This window comes from Schistocerca cancellata, chromosome 4, assembly GCF_023864275.1.
Source record: "Schistocerca cancellata isolate TAMUIC-IGC-003103 chromosome 4, iqSchCanc2.1, whole genome shotgun sequence".
Taxonomy (NCBI): domain Eukaryota; kingdom Metazoa; phylum Arthropoda; class Insecta; order Orthoptera; family Acrididae; genus Schistocerca; species Schistocerca cancellata.
The window spans coordinates 580,996,630-581,017,746 of record NC_064629.1 but is presented as its reverse complement, the minus strand read 5'-3'; the positions used below and the strand labels follow the sequence as shown (position 1 = coordinate 581,017,746).

General features: G+C 38.2%; 1 protein-coding gene across 1 annotated transcript in view; it reads left to right on the top strand.

Annotated features, from left to right (window-relative positions):
* LOC126184594 (ATP-binding cassette sub-family D member) overlaps positions 1-19,714 on the top strand; it is an 85,207-nt gene extending 65,493 nt beyond the window's left edge. The window contains exons 8-11 of the mRNA XM_049927036.1: positions 2,708-2,938; positions 7,711-7,836; positions 18,588-18,738; positions 19,408-19,714. Coding sequence (XP_049782993.1) covers positions 2,708-2,938; positions 7,711-7,836; positions 18,588-18,738; positions 19,408-19,446 — 547 coding nt within the window. The 3' untranslated portion in view covers positions 19,447-19,714. The remainder of the gene's footprint in view (positions 1-2,707; positions 2,939-7,710; positions 7,837-18,587; positions 18,739-19,407) is intronic.
* The last annotated feature ends 1,403 nt before the right edge of the window (positions 19,715-21,117 follow it).

Here is a 21,117-nt window from a genome sequence, read left to right as displayed (position 1 = left end):
GGAAAAAGTTTGAAATTGCCAAATTAGGCCATAAAGAATTGGTGGGTAATGTTTAATGCAAAAGGAGCACACTATTTTGTAATATAACCTGTTGTGAGAAAATTACAATAAATGGTTACTAATTTATTATACATGTCAGTATATAAAACTAAATAACTAAAAAACAGTGAGGAAAGAAGACTACCCTGATGTTGATAGAGTGCCATCTCCTTTGACATAAAGGCAGAAAAAGCCACTGTTGGACATGAAAGGGGCACTAGATGGTGGTAGATGACAGTGAAGCTCATGGTCTTTGAGTCAGAGTTGTCACAGCATGTCTGCTGTGCTGGTTTGCCAATAATAATTAAAGTAGTTCATCAAAAATACTAAAGAAATAATACTGATTAAACTCTCTCTGCCTGTTCAATACACAATCCGGAGCTCTCTTCCTATGGCTGTAAACTTCTAACTCTTCCAGGAAATATAATTTCCTTAGTTTGGGCACATCAAACAGCACCATCATTTCCTGTGTAATATCTTGCATTGCACATCCTTCCTTACCAATGTGCACACCGAAGGTTGTCTCTTTTTTGGGTGTATGTTTGTTCTCTAAGGTCATTTTGAGGAAATGGCCTATTTGGTCAATAAAATAGCAGTCATAGTCATTAGAATTTATCCTATGTACTCCCAGCTTATTAAACTTATCCCATTTGGGGCCTATTCAGTGATGTAGAAGAGTTTTTAACATATTCATTGCCTGAAAACCAATCCTTATATCTGTCTTATGAAAATATTTATTCAATCTTATGTGAAATTGGACTGTTATAGGCCATGGCTGTAAAACTAGTTTTTGTTTTACAATTGCTATCGTTACTAGGCAAGGCATTATTATTATTATTATTATTATTATTATTATTATTATTATTATATGTTCATTTTTTTCTGTTTTCTATTTTTTTTCTTGTTCTCAGATCTTAAGATGGTTGCTTAATGAACTGAAACAAGTCATCAAATTTCTATGCTTATTATGTATGCTATCTAGACAGTTAAACAAAAAATAATTTGTAACAAATTTTTGTCTTCGTTATCCCCACCAACCTGACTATTCAATCCCTATCTTTAGTTTTTGATTACACTATTCATTTCTCTTCCTATTATTACATTTCTTACTTCTTACTAGATTCTTATCTCTGAACTGAAGCTGGCATGATACTTGCCACTGCTCTATCTTAGACCTCCTCCTCAATATGACATTACGCTCCCCTTCACTTTCATTTACATCACCTCTTTTACTCAAAGCAGATGGGTTCCTCTCTCCAGGGTCTGAGTAACCTACCTTTCCTTTGATCTTCCCCAACGTATCTTTCCCTCTTCACCAAGAAGGGAACTGTAGGTTCCAAAAGTTAGGATGGGGTGTATTTTTGTACAAGTCTTATCAGCAGCACTGATATTTTGTCTCCTGAGTATAATTACTGCCAGCAGTTCTTTCTCATGATTGTATAATTTTATCAAGTGAATATTTCTTGTGATACAATTATGTTTTAATTAGACCAATAAGTACTCTTAACAGCTTTTGTTAGAATTCATGCTGCTCCACATTTTCAGCTGAGTGTTTGCCATTTTCTGAATGCCTTGTTACCAGAATGCTGATTTATCTATGTTGTTGGTCTTCATGTACTAACTATAGTCAGGCCACTTAAATTTTCAGAATTAACACAGAGTTATGGAAATTAGTGATGTTGCTGAGTATCACTTAATGTTACCGTAGGACAGTAAGAATCAACCCATTTCTAATCTTGAGTAAATTCTGGGAAATACCTGAGAAACAGTCTTATATCATTTCACATTTTTATTGTTTTTGTTTACAATTTCAATAAAAAATCATTCAACTTTGATTTTGTTGTGTTATGTGAATAATAATACCATGACCTGTATTTCAGTGTCCCACTGTGCAACTCCTCATAGGATGACAGAACTATATTGATTGGCTTCAGAACCTGGGGCCAGTGGTTAGGTTGTATTAAAAGTTATCTCAAGATAAAATTGTCTTGAAGAACCATTTTATTTTATTATGTCCACTAACCTGAAGTGTCTTTCATTGTAATTAGTGTTCACTTGTAATTCTGGAATAACACTGCATCATCTTTCAACAGAATACCAGTAGATAAATTTGTAGTGCAAAAGTTTCAGAAGACAACATTTGTTCTCACTGGCAGATGCTTAAATGCAGTTTCCTAAAAGTGTACCATAATTACAAAGAACTATGTAATTCATTTTTTTCTGAGTAAGGCACAGTTTTATCAGATAGCTGCACCATCCGATCATAGTTTCCTGCACATAATGTATTTAGACGAAGGAATTTAATAGTAGAAGCCTCTGTACTCAAGATTTTCTAATGCCACCAGCAGCTGAATAATCCTTGGCATACATATTACTCATTTTCAGCTGAAAAGACACACTATGTATTCATCCACGCTAATAAGAATGAGTACTTAAGCTGCACACAAGTTTTTGATTGGACAATGTTTAGACAATTAAAATTTAAATGCCATCCCTTATTCGAGTCCCAGTCCAGCACACAGTTTTCATCTGCCAGGAAGTATCAAGATATGAATTGCTTATAATTATGATCACATCAGTATGATGGTGTCATTCCATTGATGTGATATATTGTTCTGACATTATTTTGTGTGTACTATTATTTTAATTCTGTACATGATTTTTTCAGACCATATATGTCCATTGGTTCATTGGCTGACCAAGTCATTTACCCCCATACTGAAAAGGACATGAGAGACCGTGGGTTTACTGTGAAACATCTACAAAAATGCTTGGAGCTTGTTCATCTGGACTACATTGTAGAACGAGAAGGTGGCTGGCATGTTGTACTCGACTGGAAAGATGTTCTTTCTGGGGGTGAAAAGCAACGTATGGCAATGGCAAGACTTTTCTATCACAAGTAAGTTTTGACAGAGCTCATATTGGTTATAGGGATTAAGTGGTGATTACTATATAAAGGGAATGCAGTGCCTGGCCCTTGCCCATTTCCTGAACTCCACAGTTGAAGTTTTGTCACTGTCTTCTTCATAGCTGAATTGCACCACACTACTTTTTGTAATTTAACAACTTCCCCATCTTGCTCTCTTTAATTCAACCCAACTACAGGTGAGATGGAATGGTTTGCTTATAGAAAAATATGCTGGTGGATATTTGATGGCCCGTGTCTAATTTACTACTAAATAAAATGGGGAAAAACTGTAATGAAATGTAAACTTTGAATGGCACTGTACACAATAGGGAAACTTAAGATATAACAATAATTCTGGATAGTGTCATCAGTCGGATGTTTATGCTCCATTCTTCCGTCCTTTCTTCCGTCTAATTCCGCATAGTGCACGATGACAGCTTTTTGTACTGTGGCATCGGAAGACATACTTCCACTATATAAAATCTGTTTATTCCAGATTAGAGAGAGACATGTTTCTCCTTCCAAGGTTAAAAAATGAATATGTTTACTATATTTTGCACTCATCAATATATGACTTAAAGAACCCAGTTGCAGAGTATATACCAACCACTTTTACCAAATTCTTTTGATGCAATGCAATAGGTTAATTAATGTTGAACCAGTGTTGAAGATGTACAAAGAAAACACACAAACTGAAAAACAGTCAAAATTCTAATTTTAGAAATGTATCTTACATTTCTTTATGTATTTAAAAATATTTGTTACAGCATGTGATACAAAATCCAACAGTAACTGACACTGCTTACCGTTAACGCACCTGCTGCTCGACTACCAAACCTCTGTGCTTAATAAAATTATACCCCTCACCCAACTCCCATACTTCTCATTTCCCAACCCACCCTTCCTGTTTCATCCCTGTTGTCATTCCTACTCCTCCTCCTATCTCTTCTGAGGCCATCCCATCACTCTACACTGCTTTTCTCTCAGTGTACTCACTTGCCCTTTCTCACCATAGGCATGCTCCTTGTCCTCCCCCCTCCCTTCCTCAGCTTCTGATCAGCCCATTTATTTGAGGTTGCTTTGCCACACTCCCCTCCCTTTCTCAATAGCCTTCAACTCACCCCCTCACCTCTTCCAGACTGTATAGTTCAATAATCCTCTCCCTCCCCCCCACAGTTTCCCACTTACTTGACCATTTCATCACTACCTCTCCATAGACCTGTTGCATTACCCCCCCCCCCCCCCGTCTCTCTCTCTCTCTCTCTCTCTCTCTCTCTCTCTCTCTCTCTCTCTCTCTCTCTCTCTCCCCACCCCTCTCTCCCCCTCTCCCTCTCCAACCGAGTGAGGTGCCGCAATGGCTAGCACACTGGACTGGCATTCAGGAGGATAATGGTTCAATCCCATGTCCAGCCATCCTGATTTAGGTTTTCTGTGATTTCCCTAAATTGCTCCTGTGAAAGGGCATGGCCAGCTTCCTTCCCTCTCCTTCCCTAATCCGATGAGACCGATGACCTCACTGTCTGGTCCACTCCCCCAAACAACCCTACCCTCTCTCTCTCTCTCTCTCTCTCTCTCTCTCTCTCTCTCTCTCTCCCCCCCCCCCCCCCCCCCCACACACACACACACACACACCCCTTCTCTCTGTAGTTCCATCCCACACTGATGAGCCACAACATTATGATCACTTACCACCTCAAAACTCAATGCTGCCTGTTGGCATTAAGAACATGTGACACATTAAGGAAACTGTATAAGTGGAGCAGAGACAAATGGGGAATCATTCTATTGACAATATGAGCTGCTGACGGGAAATCCACTTACATAAGTGACATTTCTCAGAAACGATGAAGCTAGTCAGCTGTTTGTGTACTACTTTTTGGAGCACCTATGCAAAGTGGTTGAAGGATGGTGAAACCCCAAGCAGGCAATAACATATTGGTCATCCATGCCTCATCACAAAACGTCCAGGTTGGAGGGTTGCGGGACAGGCAGCAATCTGTGGCAGTGTGCAAGGTGAGCATGCATAATACACACCAAATTGATTTATTTCCTTACACTTTGCTCATGAGTAGCTCGTGAAGTTTTTCCTAATCTGCAGCAGGGCCTGTGTTCACTGTCACCAGATATTAGCCGAATCCCAGCCACTTCACACTCTGTTCACGCGATATATGAACTTACACTGTCAAGGTGACACCGTGGCTGCGCATCACTGATGCTGTCAGACAAGGAATTGTGCAGGATGAAACCAGTTGTGGGAATGGACTCAATCACTTGGGGCCCTGTGGCAAGCTGAGGAGCATGGACGAGTGAAGTTTGGTCACTCTCTTGTCAGCCAGCTCTCGGAACATTCAGATTTCCTTCTGTTCCTCTCTGACCATGAGGCCCCCAGCTTCTATGAAGGACTTCAGACTTCATTTCTGTATCCCTTAAGGACAAACAATAAACCATACCATGATTCAGTTTTAATCATAAACTGTGACTTTTCTAATTTCGTACCTTGCAACTATTTCGTATACGCAGGATGCCCATCTGCTCCTGATGTACATCATATCAGCCAAACCTTTATGCATTTGCACATTAGATTTAATGACAGAGTACAGTTCTTGTGCTGGCGCAAGTGTTTCATAGCACACCATTCAGTGCTCTGGAGTAGACAATTCCTGTGTGTTCCCATGTTGAACCAACAACATTGTCAGTTAAGATATATGGGATGGGATCAATAGGAATGGGCTATGGCTCAGGGCTCAGTGGAAATGTGTTACCTGATTGGATGAATCACGTTTCTAGTTACATCACATCTATAGTCATGTCTGGATATGCCATCTTCTCAGTGAACAGCTGCTTCAAACATAAGCTGTGCAGCAGATAGGCCACTAGGGGCAGTATTATACTATGAGAGACATTCATCTGGGCTGCAACCTGTGGTAATAATCTAATACACAATGACAGCTTGTAATTTACTGACCTGTTACATATGCCTCTGTCTCATCAAATTTCTCCTTTAATCTTCCATCTGTGATTATCGACTGTGACAAAATGTTATTAAAGAATGTACTCAACACCAAAGAATTTGCTTTTCATTCTCATCACATTTATCAGCACCAAGTTTATTTTCATTGATCAGCCTTTTAGAACTTACGTGCATTGATTAACACAAATCAGTAAGCTACACCAATTAAAGAAATTTTGAAAAGTTCACAAGTGGCAGTGATAAAAACTAGATACTGAATAAAGATTGTTCACTTGTTGACTACCAGGTGTAAACTTACTCATAGTAATTATACACTTTAATTTTCCAACCACAACTTGGAACTGTACATGCTGAATACTAATGGCAGACTCAGTAAAATGAATAACATAGTGCCTAAACTGTTTGAATGCTTCCCACCACTGACTATAGCTTGTGCGAGATGTCTATTTATACGCACATGTATTGCAGAAATTATGAATTGGTAAAATGCAATGCTGTTACATTTCATGTATAACCATAAAAGACAGAAAAAAAGATACAAAGAAAAAGTAGGAAGTGATGTAAATTTGTTTCGTCAAAAGCTGTACAATTAGGAAATGGCAAACTAATAGGTACTATTTTATGTAAGGGAAGTTTTTATAAGCATGGGGTTTCCTGATGTTCAAAAATTTTTGAGGAGGTGAAATTTTCTAGTTTGAGTAATTAAAAAACTAACGTGTTATTTAATTAAGAGTTTCAATTTTTGGAAACAGAAAAACCAGAGCTGCAAAACTAAGGCAGTGAATTTGAGAAAGAATATCTTTTTAGAGTGGAATGTTCTGGAAAACAAAATTTTGAATGTAAGTAACTTTTGAAATAAGTGAAAAGTTTGAAACAAATAGGAGAGTGCGGGCTTTTAAATAAGCTATGTTAATATAAAAACAAACAATATTTAGCCGTATTGAATTCTGATGTGCCCATGGTTTGCATGTACTGCAAATTATGAATATTTTTTTTAATAGAATATTTTCATATGAAAAAAATATATTCATGGTGTGAGCTGGCTGTAAATTATATTGTGAATAATAAAATTTATTAAAATACTCCACAAATAAGACTTTGACAATTTAGTGTACACATGGTATATGCATTATGTGTATAATGAGAAAGAGAGGTGGGAAAACAGTTTGTTTATTTAAGGTATTGAATTGTAGCAAGTGGAGTTATCTCACTTTGCAAAATCTCAAGCTCTGGATTACATGAACATTATTATGGACCATGTGCATCCCTTCATACTTGATGTCTCCTCCATCAGTGATGATATCTTCCAGTAAGATTATTGTCAATGTCATAAGGCCAGAATCATGCTTCAATGATTTGAGGAACCAGATAGCAGACTCACATTGACATCATGACAACGAAATTTTCCTGATCTGAACACAATATAACACCGCTGGAACACTATCAGGCACCAGGTGTGCACCTAAAAACCACCAGTCCATAATTTATGAGAATTTTGTGACCTGTGTGTAGAATCTGGTGCCACATACCTCTGGAAATCCACTAGTGACTTGCCAAATCCACACCATGCAGAGTCACTGCTGTATTGTGTTACAAACATACACACACATGCTCTTAAGCAGGTGATCTTAATTTTCTGGCTCATCAGTATATACTGTTTCTCATCTGCTTAAAAATGCATTTATATATATATTTATTTATTTATTTATTCTGATCGTCAGTAAAATTTTTTATTGTTCACTTTCAGTTTACAGTATCCAATAATTGTGTTTTATGTGGTCCTTTCTTTCAGACCTAAATTTGCCCTATTAGATGAATGCACAAGTGCTGTGAGTATTGATGTTGAAAGTGATATATATCAAGCTGTAAAAGATGCAGGAATTACATTGCTGACTATTACGCACAGGCCATCTTTGTGGTAAGTACTGGACATACTTATAAAAACAGAAGTAGTGTACTTTCTCTTTTTTAAAACAGTCATACTACATACATTACCTATCTAATACAAGCAGCTAACAAAGCACTATTCCCAGCTTGTAGCTATCATTGTAGGTACAGCACAGCACTTAAGCAACTCTGTGTGAGCTGTCACTGTACAGAAAACAATTGAGTACATATTCAAACATTTTCATTCGTTGTAAATGACCATTTTTTCTTATTAAATATTAAATTTAGAAACCATAATAATGGAAATATGAAACAAGTCAGTTATGTAATGGTGTCTCTCGATGACCCAAAAGTTTGGTGAAGACTGAATATTGGAACATCAACCACCTCAAATTTGCACACAAGTCTTATGCATCAATAGTAAATACCATGTGAAACAGTGACTGAACAACCTCTAAATAAAAAGTAAGAAAAAATCAAACAATGGAAAATCCAGGAGGGAATAATGACAATATTATGAAAAGGATAGATGCTACTCACCATATAGCGAAGATGTTGAGTCACAAATAGGTACAACAAAAAGATGGTCAAACAAATAAGCTTTTGGTCCAGAAGACCTTCATCCAAATTAGACAACACACACACACACACACACACACACACACACACACACACACACACACACACATGTATGGCCACAGTCTCTGGCTGCCAACGCCAGACTTGTGTTGTTTGCATATCCGAGGTGGTTGATGCTCCCATATCCAGGTCTGACCTTGGTGTCCAGTGTCCAAACTGTGTGTGTGTGTGTGTGTGTGTGTGTGTGTGTGTCATTCAGATGAAGGCTTTCTGACCAAAAGCTTATTTGTTTGACCATCATTTTGTTGTGCCTATCTCTGTCTCAACATCTCCGTTATATGGTGAGTAACAGTAACAGGGTTTTCCCTAAAATCTGAGTGAACAGTATGGTGTTTCCATATATAATAGTTTCCCTGTTTATTTATTGCAGTTGTGTTTCCTTGACCCTCAAAAATGGTTTAAAATCAAAACACAAATTTCTTTGAAATACAACTGTGGAGTATCTTCAAAATACTCTGTGACTTTTCTGGTCCACATTGATGTTGCTCAAAGACAAGTTGTCTTATTTTGGTCAGACTGCAAGAGCTGCTTCAATGTTGTCATCAGTTCTGTTTGACAGGCTCATCAGATAAGAAAGAGTTGATATGACACTATTAAAATTTATATAAAAATATGTTTTATATTTTATTATTATTTTTTAGTTGAATAAACTTGGAAAGATCTGAGCAAAGTGACAAGCATGGACAGAAAGTGTAAAAAAAAAAAAAAACTAGGCTTGACTGAACAGATAAGTCTCATGGCTATTTTTACTGCATGTTCAAGCCTAAGTCACTCTACGAGGTCTGTTGAAAAAATTCCAGAACATTCATAATTTTGTGCCAATGGTGTGTTGGAGAAAAATATTTTTAGCATACCTGCATCCACTGGTGTTTAATGTGTAACTGTCAGAAGTTTCATTGTTGTATAACTGTTAGTTATTGTTCAGTGGTGTATTGAGTAGAACATTGTGTCGCACAGTTAGCAAATTTTGAGATGGCAGAGTTAGAGGAGCAATGCTTCTGCATTAAATGTTGTGTGAAACTTAATAAAATGTTTACAGTTGCACACCAAATGATGCAGGAAGCCTATTGTGATGAGTGCTTAAGCTGTCCTTGGTGTTATGAATGGTGCACAGATTAAAAATGGACGGACGGAAGTTAAAAGATGACCCTTGTTCAGGACACCCTTAAACATCTACTGACAACACTCATGTCAGGAAAATCAATGAAATTGTGCATGCCAATCAAAGACTGACTGTCCAAGAGATTGCAGAAGAATGTAACATTTCAGTTGGATGAATTCCTAACACAGCATCTTGGAATGCATCGTGTTGCCACAAGTCTGTTCCATGGATCATGAGTCAAGTTCAGAAAGACCTTCACCTCGCAGTCTGTAAAGAGCTTTTGGATCGCACAAGTGAGAACAAAATGTTCCTTAAGAGAATCATAACTGGTAATGAGATGTGGGTGTACAGTTATGATGTTGAGACCAAGGTTCAGTCTTCACAATGGGTGGGGAAAGGTTTTCCAAGACAAAAAAAAAAAAGTTTTCATGGCTCTTACATCATGATAACACACCCACACATTCGTCCCTGATGGTGCATGACTACTGCACAAAAAATGGAATCATTGTGCTGCCTCATCCCCCATGCTGTCCAGACCTGGCCCCAGCGGACTGATTTTTATTTTCAAAATTGAATACCCCATTGAAAAAATGAAGATTTCCAATGAAAGATGAGACAAAAGAAAATTCGCACACAGTGCTTCACGCAATCCAACAAGAGGCATACCTAGAGTGGTTCCAGAAGTGGAAACGGTGTTGGGAGTGGTGTACCAATTATGGAGGAGAGTATTTTGAAGGAAACCATGCACAATAACTAAAAGTAAGCATAGAAAAAATATGTGGACAAAATTGCGGAATTTTTTGAATAGGCTTCATATCAGGTATCACTTCAGTGGTGTCACCATCACTAAAGACTTCATTGTAACTTGCATCGCCAATTGGGGTGGGGAGTGCAAGAATTTTAAAAGTCTTTGTTGTATGTGTTATATGAATATGTTAAGTAAATTCACTAATTATAGAGAAAATGTCCAGTATGGAAGCAGAGAAAAAATATTAAATGAAGCTTTGATTCAATATCACATCAAGACCTTCTAAAGAAAATAATTCATATTCATTATTGATTCAGATTCGAACTGGATAGAAAAATTTGTGTGAGGTCTCATGCAGCACATTATCCTGGATAGAGAGTTGTGTAAAGACAAGTAATATTTGGAATGGCCCAGGGGAGTGTAATAGAATCATTGCTGTTCATGGACAGTCTTGAGGTTCTCACAGATAATGCAGTTATCTATAAGCAAATTGTATTCAGTAAACATTGCAATAATACCCAGTCAGGTCTCAACAAAATATAAGCCCAGGGCAGGAACACTTCATGAAACATATCCTATGACTACCAAATTAATGAATGATTTAATTACATAGTTAAAAAATCTACTCACCAAGCAGCGACAGAACACACACCTAAAAGACGGTTGTAATTGGCAAGCTTTCGGAGCCAGTGGCTCCTTCTTCAAGCAGAAGGGTTGAAGGGGAAGACCTCTCCAATCCTTTTTCTTCACCCCTCTTCCTTCCCCTTCAACACTTCTGCCTGAAGAAGGAGCCACTGGCTTTGAAAGCTTGCCAATTACAACTGTATTTTATGTTTGTGTTCTGCTGCCACTTGTTGAGTAGATTTTTTATCTATGAAATTAAATAATTTTGTCAATAATTGATTGTTTTCATTATTAAATTAATGAATGAGTCACATGTCATGTCATACACATATTTTGGGTAACAATATGTAGAGATATAGAAGTGGAAAGATGAGTTGTAGGTAAAGCAAGTGCAGGCTATGACTCATTGGTAGGATACTGGGAAATTGCAATTGGTCTACAAAAAGAGTTTGTATACAAACCACTTGTACAACCTGTACTGGAATACTGCTTAAGTGTATGAAATCTATATCATCTGGAACTTACAGGAGACATCAGATGTATAGAGAAATAGCAATGCATATGGTCAAAAGCTTGTTTGTCTGGCAAGAAAGTGTAAAAGAAATGTTGGGAAATCATAACTTGCACAAACTTGAAAAAATATTACACCTTGTGACAATCTGCCTAGTAAACTTAGAGAAACATTTTTCATGGTGTAATCTTTTAATATTATTCAGCCCCCATGTATCTTTCTCATGGAAATTATGCAAATAAAATTAATCAAATAACAGCTTTCACTTTGGTTCAGTCTTTCTATTTTTACAGAATTTTTTTGTATCTCACCAGTGCTTTTGGTCTTCTGAGCCACTGTCACCCTACATTGCAAGTACTCACAAAGTGTTTTTCCGTGCTGTTGTGTGAGACATCAAAATTCAAATTGTTCTTACTGGTAAATTTCTGATTGTGTGCCTTATCAGCAGTCTTATGCTCTTCCCCCAAATATATGATGGGACATCTTTAGAGTTGACTACTTCTTTGCATTGTTTTATGCAAGTGATGAATAAATCTGATTGCAACAACCAACCAACTCACCCACCATCAACCCAATTATCCATATTTCTTCTTATTTTAACTTCTTCAAGACAACTCATCTTTCATTGTTAAAGCTGTTTGTGCCAGACTGATTTCCGTAAAAGTTGGGGTACCAAGATGGAATCGTTGGCTTCAAGTAGAAGACAGAGGGGCTGAATGTTTAAAATATTACCACAAAGTTTCATTTTAATTGACAACTGGTGCCCATGCTGTACCTATACTACAATCAGACAAACTGCTGTACTAACATTTCAAAGACCATTCTCTAGCTGACAGATGTCCTCTATGTTGTCATGTCAGATCTTTTAAAGATAGATTTATGAACATCAAAATTCAAATTGTTCTTACTGGTAAATTTCTGATTGTGTGCCTTATCATCAGTCTTATGCTCTTCCCCCAAAAATATGATGGGACATTTTAGAGTTGACTACTTCTTTGCATTGTTTTATGCAAGATTTAGAGACATCAAAAGACTAATGAGGTTGAATGCATTTACACTACATATGTACTCTGTGAGCACTATATATTATATAGCAGAAGGTGCACATTGTACCAATATAAATTTGCCACCATCACTCTTAATTTTCAGATGGTGCATAAGAATAATTGTCAGTATGTCTCCTTATAAACTCAAATTTATCTAATTTTACAACCATAAGATGTATGTGAGAGGAAGTAATATGTTTCTTTATTTGCCTTGGAACATTTACTCTTGATACTCTTAAGTCTTTATGTTATACTGTATATTACATTTTTCTGCAGTTTCTCCTGCTAAAGATGTCAGTCACCTCTGCCACTCTCTCATGCTGACTAAATAAACCCCAGATTAATCACACAACTTGTCTTCAAAATCTCTCTCTCTCTCTCTCTCTCTCTCTCTCTCTCTCTCTCTCTCTCTCTCTCTCTCATCTTTTTTCTGTTTCTGTAGTTACATTAAAATTTTGTGACACTGATGGTCTATGGCATGTATATCTTTGTTGGTGATAAATGACGAGAGAAACCTTCAAAACTTTGTACAACTAAATTAATTTGTCATGCACTGATTTTACAATCAACGCCTTAAATCTGAAACAATCCAGAGGTGTATGACAACTTCTGTGCGGGGTAGGGTTGTGGCGGTGTGCCGGGGCAAGGGAGTAGGCCACTGGTAGCTTAGATAATTGGCATCAAAGTGAAAACATTTTATTAACACTCATGGGCTCATAATGTCTTAGTGGAGGCAGCAACCATGCCTCCTCACAGCGCGTAGCGAGCTGACAGCTACCGAGCCATGACGTTGGCACCCAGGAATGTTGTCTCCAGAAGCTCACACAGTGATGTGCATCACAGTTAGTAGGACACTGCCACTTGCTGGTGGAGCCAGCAGCACTGAAGTTTGCTAGGTTGTGTGCAGGGGAAGCCAGCGCATCCACCTAGTAGTGGATCCCACCCCTGCAAGTGGCACATGTGGTGCCTAGTCGCCTGCACCAGCATGGAAGGGTGAATGGCTGTACTGCCCTGGTCTTGGTTTGCTGCCCTCCAAGGCAGGAGTCAACCTGCCAGTGGAGAAGAATCAAGTCCAAGAAAAAGATTTGACACTAGCAGAAGGGGTAGTGCTGAAGGTCCAAGCTTGTAGCAGCTGTGTACTGTCCCATATTGCCCAGTCACCTGGCATGGTCCAGTCGTCCCCACAGGCACTGCTGGACTACTCTCCCCTCAGCTAAAATTAATGGGTATTTATACTGGTTTGTGACTCAGTTGTCGCAATGCACTGTTTCGAGTCATGCTCAGAACAACAAACCCGAGGCCTGGTGGTGTGGGAACAGCTTCGCTCATCCTGCAAGAGCTCCATTTGACCGCTGCATTGCATTATTGTGGTGCCTGGTCTAGTCCACCTGCATCTGGCAGGCCGACATTTTAGTGCTCACTTGTGGCCTTCAACTGTTTGTTTCTGCAGTAATGAGCAAATCTGGAATACCCCCAAGTCTCTACACCTAACCTGTCTGCAACAGAAGCCAGTATACAATTTTTTCTTCTTAAGTGCTACACAGCATGAATTCCACAAGATTCAGAGGCTATGATTTGCCCTGCTATGTTAAGTTCATTAGATCCTTACTTGCAATTACAAGAGAAATGTCATTTTTATACTAATTAACAATTCATCAGTTCTCACAAGGATATACAACTAGTATCTCTTGACAGTTCTCCATATACTGCTTCACATCATCTGCCTTCAAAGGTCCTTATGATTTCTTAAATACTACAAAGTACATTTTTTGACATTACTTGCATTGTAATGTCCACACGTACAACAGTTAACTCCTCCATTTTCAACTTACAAACTGAGAATGATACAACAGAACTCTTTCTCTCTCCCTAAATTATCCTTGACAAATCTCCTTTAACAATACATGGTCTGGTTCCATTAAACTTTTATACTCAGACTCTTCTTTTCTAGCTGGTGGTTTTTCAACTCATTGTTTAGGAACATCACCCAAGACTGTGTCATTGTGACAAATTCCATTTATGGTTTACTAGAAAACATATTCCCAAACCTATCCTTGTACATGAATCACATATGATACTACCATTCACATTACATTCAACAGGTAGGGTCATTTAGCTCTCACTGTAGTGCTAATCGCAGACTGAATTCTTCCTGAAATGCTTGGCTTTCTGGTACCCCTGCTCACCCAAATCAACTTCCTGGTGCCTTGTGGCACGATATCATATGAATTAAGCCTTAGTGATTTTGTTAGCAGTTTAACCAGCTTGCCCCTTAAGGTGGTCAACCTTGTGACAGCTTCCCATAGCTGGAATTTAGTCCCTCTAAGTTTCCCTCTGTGTCACCAAAGGTTAAATTATGGCATGACATCCAGGCAGAAAGTTTACTCTGAGGCATGCCTTGTGCCCTTCATCTACATTACACTTGTCACACACTTCAGATTGCACGTTGGTTGTCAACAGCTCGCAGTGAACGTCAGCTATTACTATTACATTCTGAACCTCTGATGTACTCTCCTCAACAATCTGCTTTGTTGGTTTGATTACTCACTTTACAAATCTCCTCTTCCTTTTCCTACACTTACCCTACTTTTGAGGGAATGTATGTGTCTGTTTGAATTTTCTCATTATGAGGGTATTGAAGGTTGATCTGTTTTAATTGTTAATAACCATTCAAAAGCCAAGACTGCATAAAATATTTCTTTATTCAAGACAGCTGGTTTCAACAGTCTTCGCTGTCATCTTCAGATCTTAAACATTTTTTGTGATAAAATATGTTTATTTTACACTGAACCTCATGCACAAGGTGTCAAGTGATAACACTCAGCACATTAGCACATTGTAAACATGTGTCATCGCTAAAATATTTAAAAATACACAGCACCATGTTAAAAAGCCATGTCCATATACATATTGTTCACAGATGCTGGTTACAGGATACAAATACAGTACGCAATATTATATTTGTATCATGTAACAAGCATCTGTTAACAATATGTATATGGACATGGCTTTTTGACAAGGTGCTGTGTATTTTTAAATATTTTAGTGATGACAAATGTTTATAATGTGCTGAGTTTTATCCACTTGACATCTTGCACATGAGGTTCTTTGCGAAATGAACCTGTTTTACTACAAAAAATGTTTAAGACCTGAAGATGACTGCTAAGACTGTTGAAACTGGTTGTCTTGAATAAAAGAAAAATACTTTATGCAGTCTTGGCTTTTGAATGGTTTTTAACAATATGTGTAAGTACTGTTTTTCCACACCTGCAACATAGCTAGTAACGTGAGCAGCTTCTTGTGCAATCCATGTAATATCTACAGTAACATCATTGCCTGCAGCTCCACTCTGCATGAAACAGAAATCAGTGCCAAATCATAAGCTCTCAGTGATTTGCTCAGCACTAGTATTCTCTTCATTAATTATCTTCTTCATTAATCATCTTAATTTTCCCACTCAAAAGATTGTTCTGCCAATCATAAAGTTTCATCCTGCTGTTGAGAGGGTTGACAGGCTTAACTACATCAACGATAATTGGACAATGGGAACAGGTAAACTAGATACAAGCCTGTTCCTCACCTTTTAACTTTCTCTTTCCCTTATCTCCATCCTCTCCAAAATCTTCCCTATTCCTCACATCCTGAGGCCCGTTCTAACCCACCAGTCATTGCATCTTCTCTGCACCCCTCTACATACTCCAGAGAACTGCTAAATGCTATTTCCTTCTCTCTAGCCCGAAGTGTTTCCAATCCCTTAGACAACTTTGCATGCTTCATTTTCACCTTATCTATTTCGGCTGCACAATTTTTAACACCACCTCTGTGGTAGCCCCATTCCCAGTGGTACTGATCATGGCATTCTTTACCAATCACAGAAATACAAATGGCAAAATCACATAAGCATATTACTACTCCAACACTCCTCATATTTTACATGCTTACATATGAAGCCATATTTCTTGCTCAACACCACTGCCCTTATCAACACACATTTCCACACTTCTCAGACTCTGCCACTATGAAAACTCTATTTAATAAATACAGCACAGCAAAACAAAATCAAATCATGAGGAGGACACTTAATTGTAACAAAATCATAATACTTCATACCGCACCTTAAACATGTGTAACAATTCAGGATGGGAAGAATAGTTAACACCTTACATACTCCTAGACAATGAGCCATGCCTTTGCTCATGACACCACATATTGTAAAATTAATATTCTTATTTACACACCCACAGAACATTGGGCTTACCTATACGATTACACACTTGGCACATGACCCATTGAATCACCATGGTTCTCATGGTAAACAAACAAACAAAAAAGCTTCACTCACTCCACCATATGTTGATGAAACTGCAATCGTGCCACAGTTGAGTCTTCTTTTTTATCCATAGATGGTGGTTGTAGACACTGTCTATCCCTCTTCTGTCACCGATTGAGGTTGGTGTGTCATGAAGGGCCCACTGAAGGCATTAACTGAAGCGGTCCAGGTGTGCAGGACCACTTCTGTACAGAGGAGGATCATGGTGGTATGCCAGGGTGAGGGAGCAGACTACTGGTAGCTCAGTAAAACAACATCAAAACATTTCAATAAAACTCATGTGACCATGCTCCTATCTTCTTGGTGGAGGCAATGGCCATGCCCCTTCACAGCACATATAAAGGATGGTGTGTGGTGGCAGCAAGCTCATGGCTACAGAAACTTACACAGCAGTGTGCACCCCAGTAGGGGCACTGCCACTTGCGGATGGAGCCAGTGGTGCTGAACACTGTCGGGTTACTGGCAGGGAAAGCCAGCCACCTGTGGTGGATCTTGCCCCTGAGAGTGATAGTGAGTGGTGCCTAGGCACCTGCTCCAACATGGAATGGTATATGGCTATGCTGTCATGGTCTGATTCTACTGCCCTCCAGGGCAGGAGTCTGACTGGTGCTGGAGTGGGCCAGGAGGCAACCCACCAGTGGAGAAGTACCAAGTCCAAGAAGGAAGACTTGGCACTAGCAGAAGGTGTGTTGGAGGTGGTCTGAATTTATAGCAGCTATGTGTTGTCTCATATTGCCCAGTCATCTGGTGTGGCCCTCTCATTCCCATAAGCACTGATGGCCTGACCTCCCCTCGACTAAAATTAATGGTTATTTACACTGGTTCACAGTCCACTTGTTTTGCCAACATGTTTTTTCCAGTCATGCTCAAGACAACAAATATGAAGGCTGGTGGTGTTATAAACAGACTCATTGCTGCAACCAGCATGCTGACACTTTTGCGCTCACCAGCTGCCTTCAGTTGCTGTGGCTGGTCTGCTAGTTTCTACAGTAATGCCCAAAAAAATAGTGGTGGTGCTACAAAACTGTTCCTCCTACTTCCATTAGGGAATTAAGCAATGCTTTGCCTTGTGCATGAATATAGTGATGCCTCAATACAGTTTTTCCATAATTGTTGCAAATTGTTCTGTAAGAAGTTGGCTTTTCTATTGTTTTAGTGACTACTCAGTTAACCACCAAATTGTTCAACAAGATGTAAACTTGAGTGCAATCAGTAAATAAAATTTTGGTCTCTGCTGTGAGGGAGCAGTGGTCAGATGTGATAATGGTTTCTTAGGCCAGGCCACCACACAGTAAGATGATAAATAATGTTACAAAAATGTTACCTCAATTTGCAGTCATCAGATCTTTAAATGTAATAAGACCTAGTAACTTTGCCACCGTTGCTGTCAGCAATGACACAGTTGAGCCATTTATTTAGTTAAAAATGTTGAAGTTACATAGACACATCAAAACTTGCTGCATTCAGGTTATTATTATTATTATATTTTACAGAATTGCTTCTGCCATCCATTTATGCATCAGTTGCTTCCTACACACTATGACCAAAGTCAGGATGGCAGAACCAGCCAACATGTGGCCCATTTTACACCTGTCTTCTCGGAGCTTTTTCCTGTTGAATCACTTATGGCATCACTGCACAGTTCACTAAATTTACTTCACATTTCATTTTGCTGGCTCTCTTTGTCAGTAGTATCCTTGTTGCTATATTATGCAATAAAATTATCTGTCTGCAGCAACCACATCATTCCTTTTTTAAATTATTTTTGCATTTTCATTTCAGGAAGTTCCACACGCATTTGCTGCAGTTTGATGGAGAAGGTGGATGGAAATTAGAATCATTAGATTCCAATGTACGGCTTACTCTTAAGGAAGAGAAACAAAAGCTTGAAGCTCAACTTGCTGGTGTACCTGATGCTCAAAGGAGGTTAAAGGTTAGTCTCATACACAGTGTTCTGATATGAAAGTTATGTTGATAAATTGAAATGCATTCAGTTGCTTGAAAGTTTGGGTTCTCTTTATTTGTGTGTAGTGGTCAAATGTCTGCAAATATTGAGTATTACAAGAGTTGGTTTACTAGAAATGGTTATAAGAAAGAATGATAACTACTGAGGTCATATTTGAATTCATGCTGCCATCAGTCACCAGTATTAATCATAAACATGCAGCAACATAAAACATGGCAGTGTAATGAAAACAACTGGACTACCTGGAGCATTCCAATTGGTCAGAATAGTTGGGTACTCTGTTAGGCGTGTCTCATGGTGTGGTCGAATTTTATTTTTTGATTGTGGCTTGGTGGTTGAGTATCTGATTACATATCTAACAATTTGGGGTTTGTTCTCAGTTCTAAAGATTTTTCTGTCTCATATTTCACTTCTGGCAGTGTGAAAAAGTCATAACTGAGCTGGCTATTATGACTTCTAATTTGTCTCTTGCAAAATGTGTTCAGTGTATTGATATGAAAACCATAAAGTAAAAATTTACCCTACTTTTTACATCATTTTTTGAGTACATGACAAAAAATATTATTATTCCTTTATGATATTCACACCAGTTTGTTTTTTATGGTTTTGTTTACCTTACTTTTTTTTACTTCCCAGGAACTATGTGAAGTGCTTGGAGAGAGTATGGAGTCATAAATCAGCTTCAGAAGCTGATAGAAGCAGACATGTGATATATGAGACTTCTGTTAAATTTTAGAATGTCTTAAGGAATACAATTAATGAACGTGCCAAATTGTGGATCACCCATGTTGAAAAGTTTGCGTGTCAATGGGATGAGTGGGTACACATCTTCTTTGAGTTTGAAATGTGATAAAGAAACTGTATTAATACATGCAAGAGTTCCTTGTTTATATATTTGTTCAGGTTTTTGTACTGTTACACAAAAAATAAAAAAAATAATTTTGTTACAGAGTATTCTTACTATAAGTACACCATTCTTCTTTAGGATTAACTACTGCAAATGTAAATCAAAGAGACCTCACAAATGTTCAGAAGTATAGCATAATTACAGTTTATATTACAAACTGAGGCCTAAAGGGCCCTAAATGAAAATATATGCTTGTTAATGAAGAGCATTCAGTGAAGAGGAAAACAAGTAGTCTGATGAGGCATTATTCAAAGCAGGCATTACCTTAGCATGCAGTGAGATGTAGGAATCAGAATCTGCAGATGCTAATCACCAGTATGACACGTGGTAAACACCACTTCCCTCTCCCCCACACCTTTTTGCAACTACACAGACCCCAGAAAAAAATGTGATAGGCTTTCAGTGAGACTAGTGATTCATGATCATCCACACTACACCACAAGTCCAATTGGTCCTAGTTCTGTGATATTTAGTGACAGTTGAAATTTATGGCAGGTTGAACCCATATTTGCTGCTTATTGTGAGCAGTCATCTCGATCATTAGGTTATTTATCTGGGCTGTCTGTGATATGTACTGGAGTAAAATAAATGGATTGATTAATGGAAAATAAGGTAACCCTCACTTAAGGGACCAAAATGTAATAAAATAAATAAAAAATGATAAGTATGTGGAAACATTTATGTATATTATTGTCATCACTCACAGAACAATACAAATATAATCTCAAGGTTAATTTGACTGCGCACAATTCAGTAACTGCACAAGTGGGGTTGAGGGTTGTTGCGAGTAAGATGAACCAAAGACTGTGTTTTGTTAGCAGATCATGTAGAAGATGCAACAAATCCACTAAAGGGATTGCCTACACTGTGCTTGTCTGTCCTCTGCTAGAGTGTTGTGGCGCGGTAAGGAATCCGTAACAGACAGGATTGATGGAGGACATCTAAAATGTTCAGTGAAGGGCAGCTCATTTTGTACTTTCGTGAAATAGGGAGAGTGTCATGGATATAATACATGGGTTGGGGTGGCATTCATTAAAACAAAGGTATTTTTTGTTGTGATGAGATCTTTTCATAAAATTTTGGTCACCAACTTTCTCCTCTGAATGTGAAAATATTCTGTTGATGCACACCTACATAGGGAGAAATGATCATCACAATAAAATGAGAGAAATCAGAGTTCGCACAAAAAAAATTAATTGTTCATTTTTTTCTGAGCACTTTTCAAGAGTGGAACGGTATTAAAATAATGTGAAAATGGTTTGATCAACCCTCTGCTAGGTACTTAAGTATGTACTGCAGAGTAATCATGTAGATGTAGATGAATCAAGCCCCACAGTTGTTGGCCATTAGTTAGTAACCTCAGCTTTGAAGCAGAGGAAGTGTAATTGCCTGGAATAAATTAAGATTTTACATTTAAAGTGTACTTATCAATGAAACAG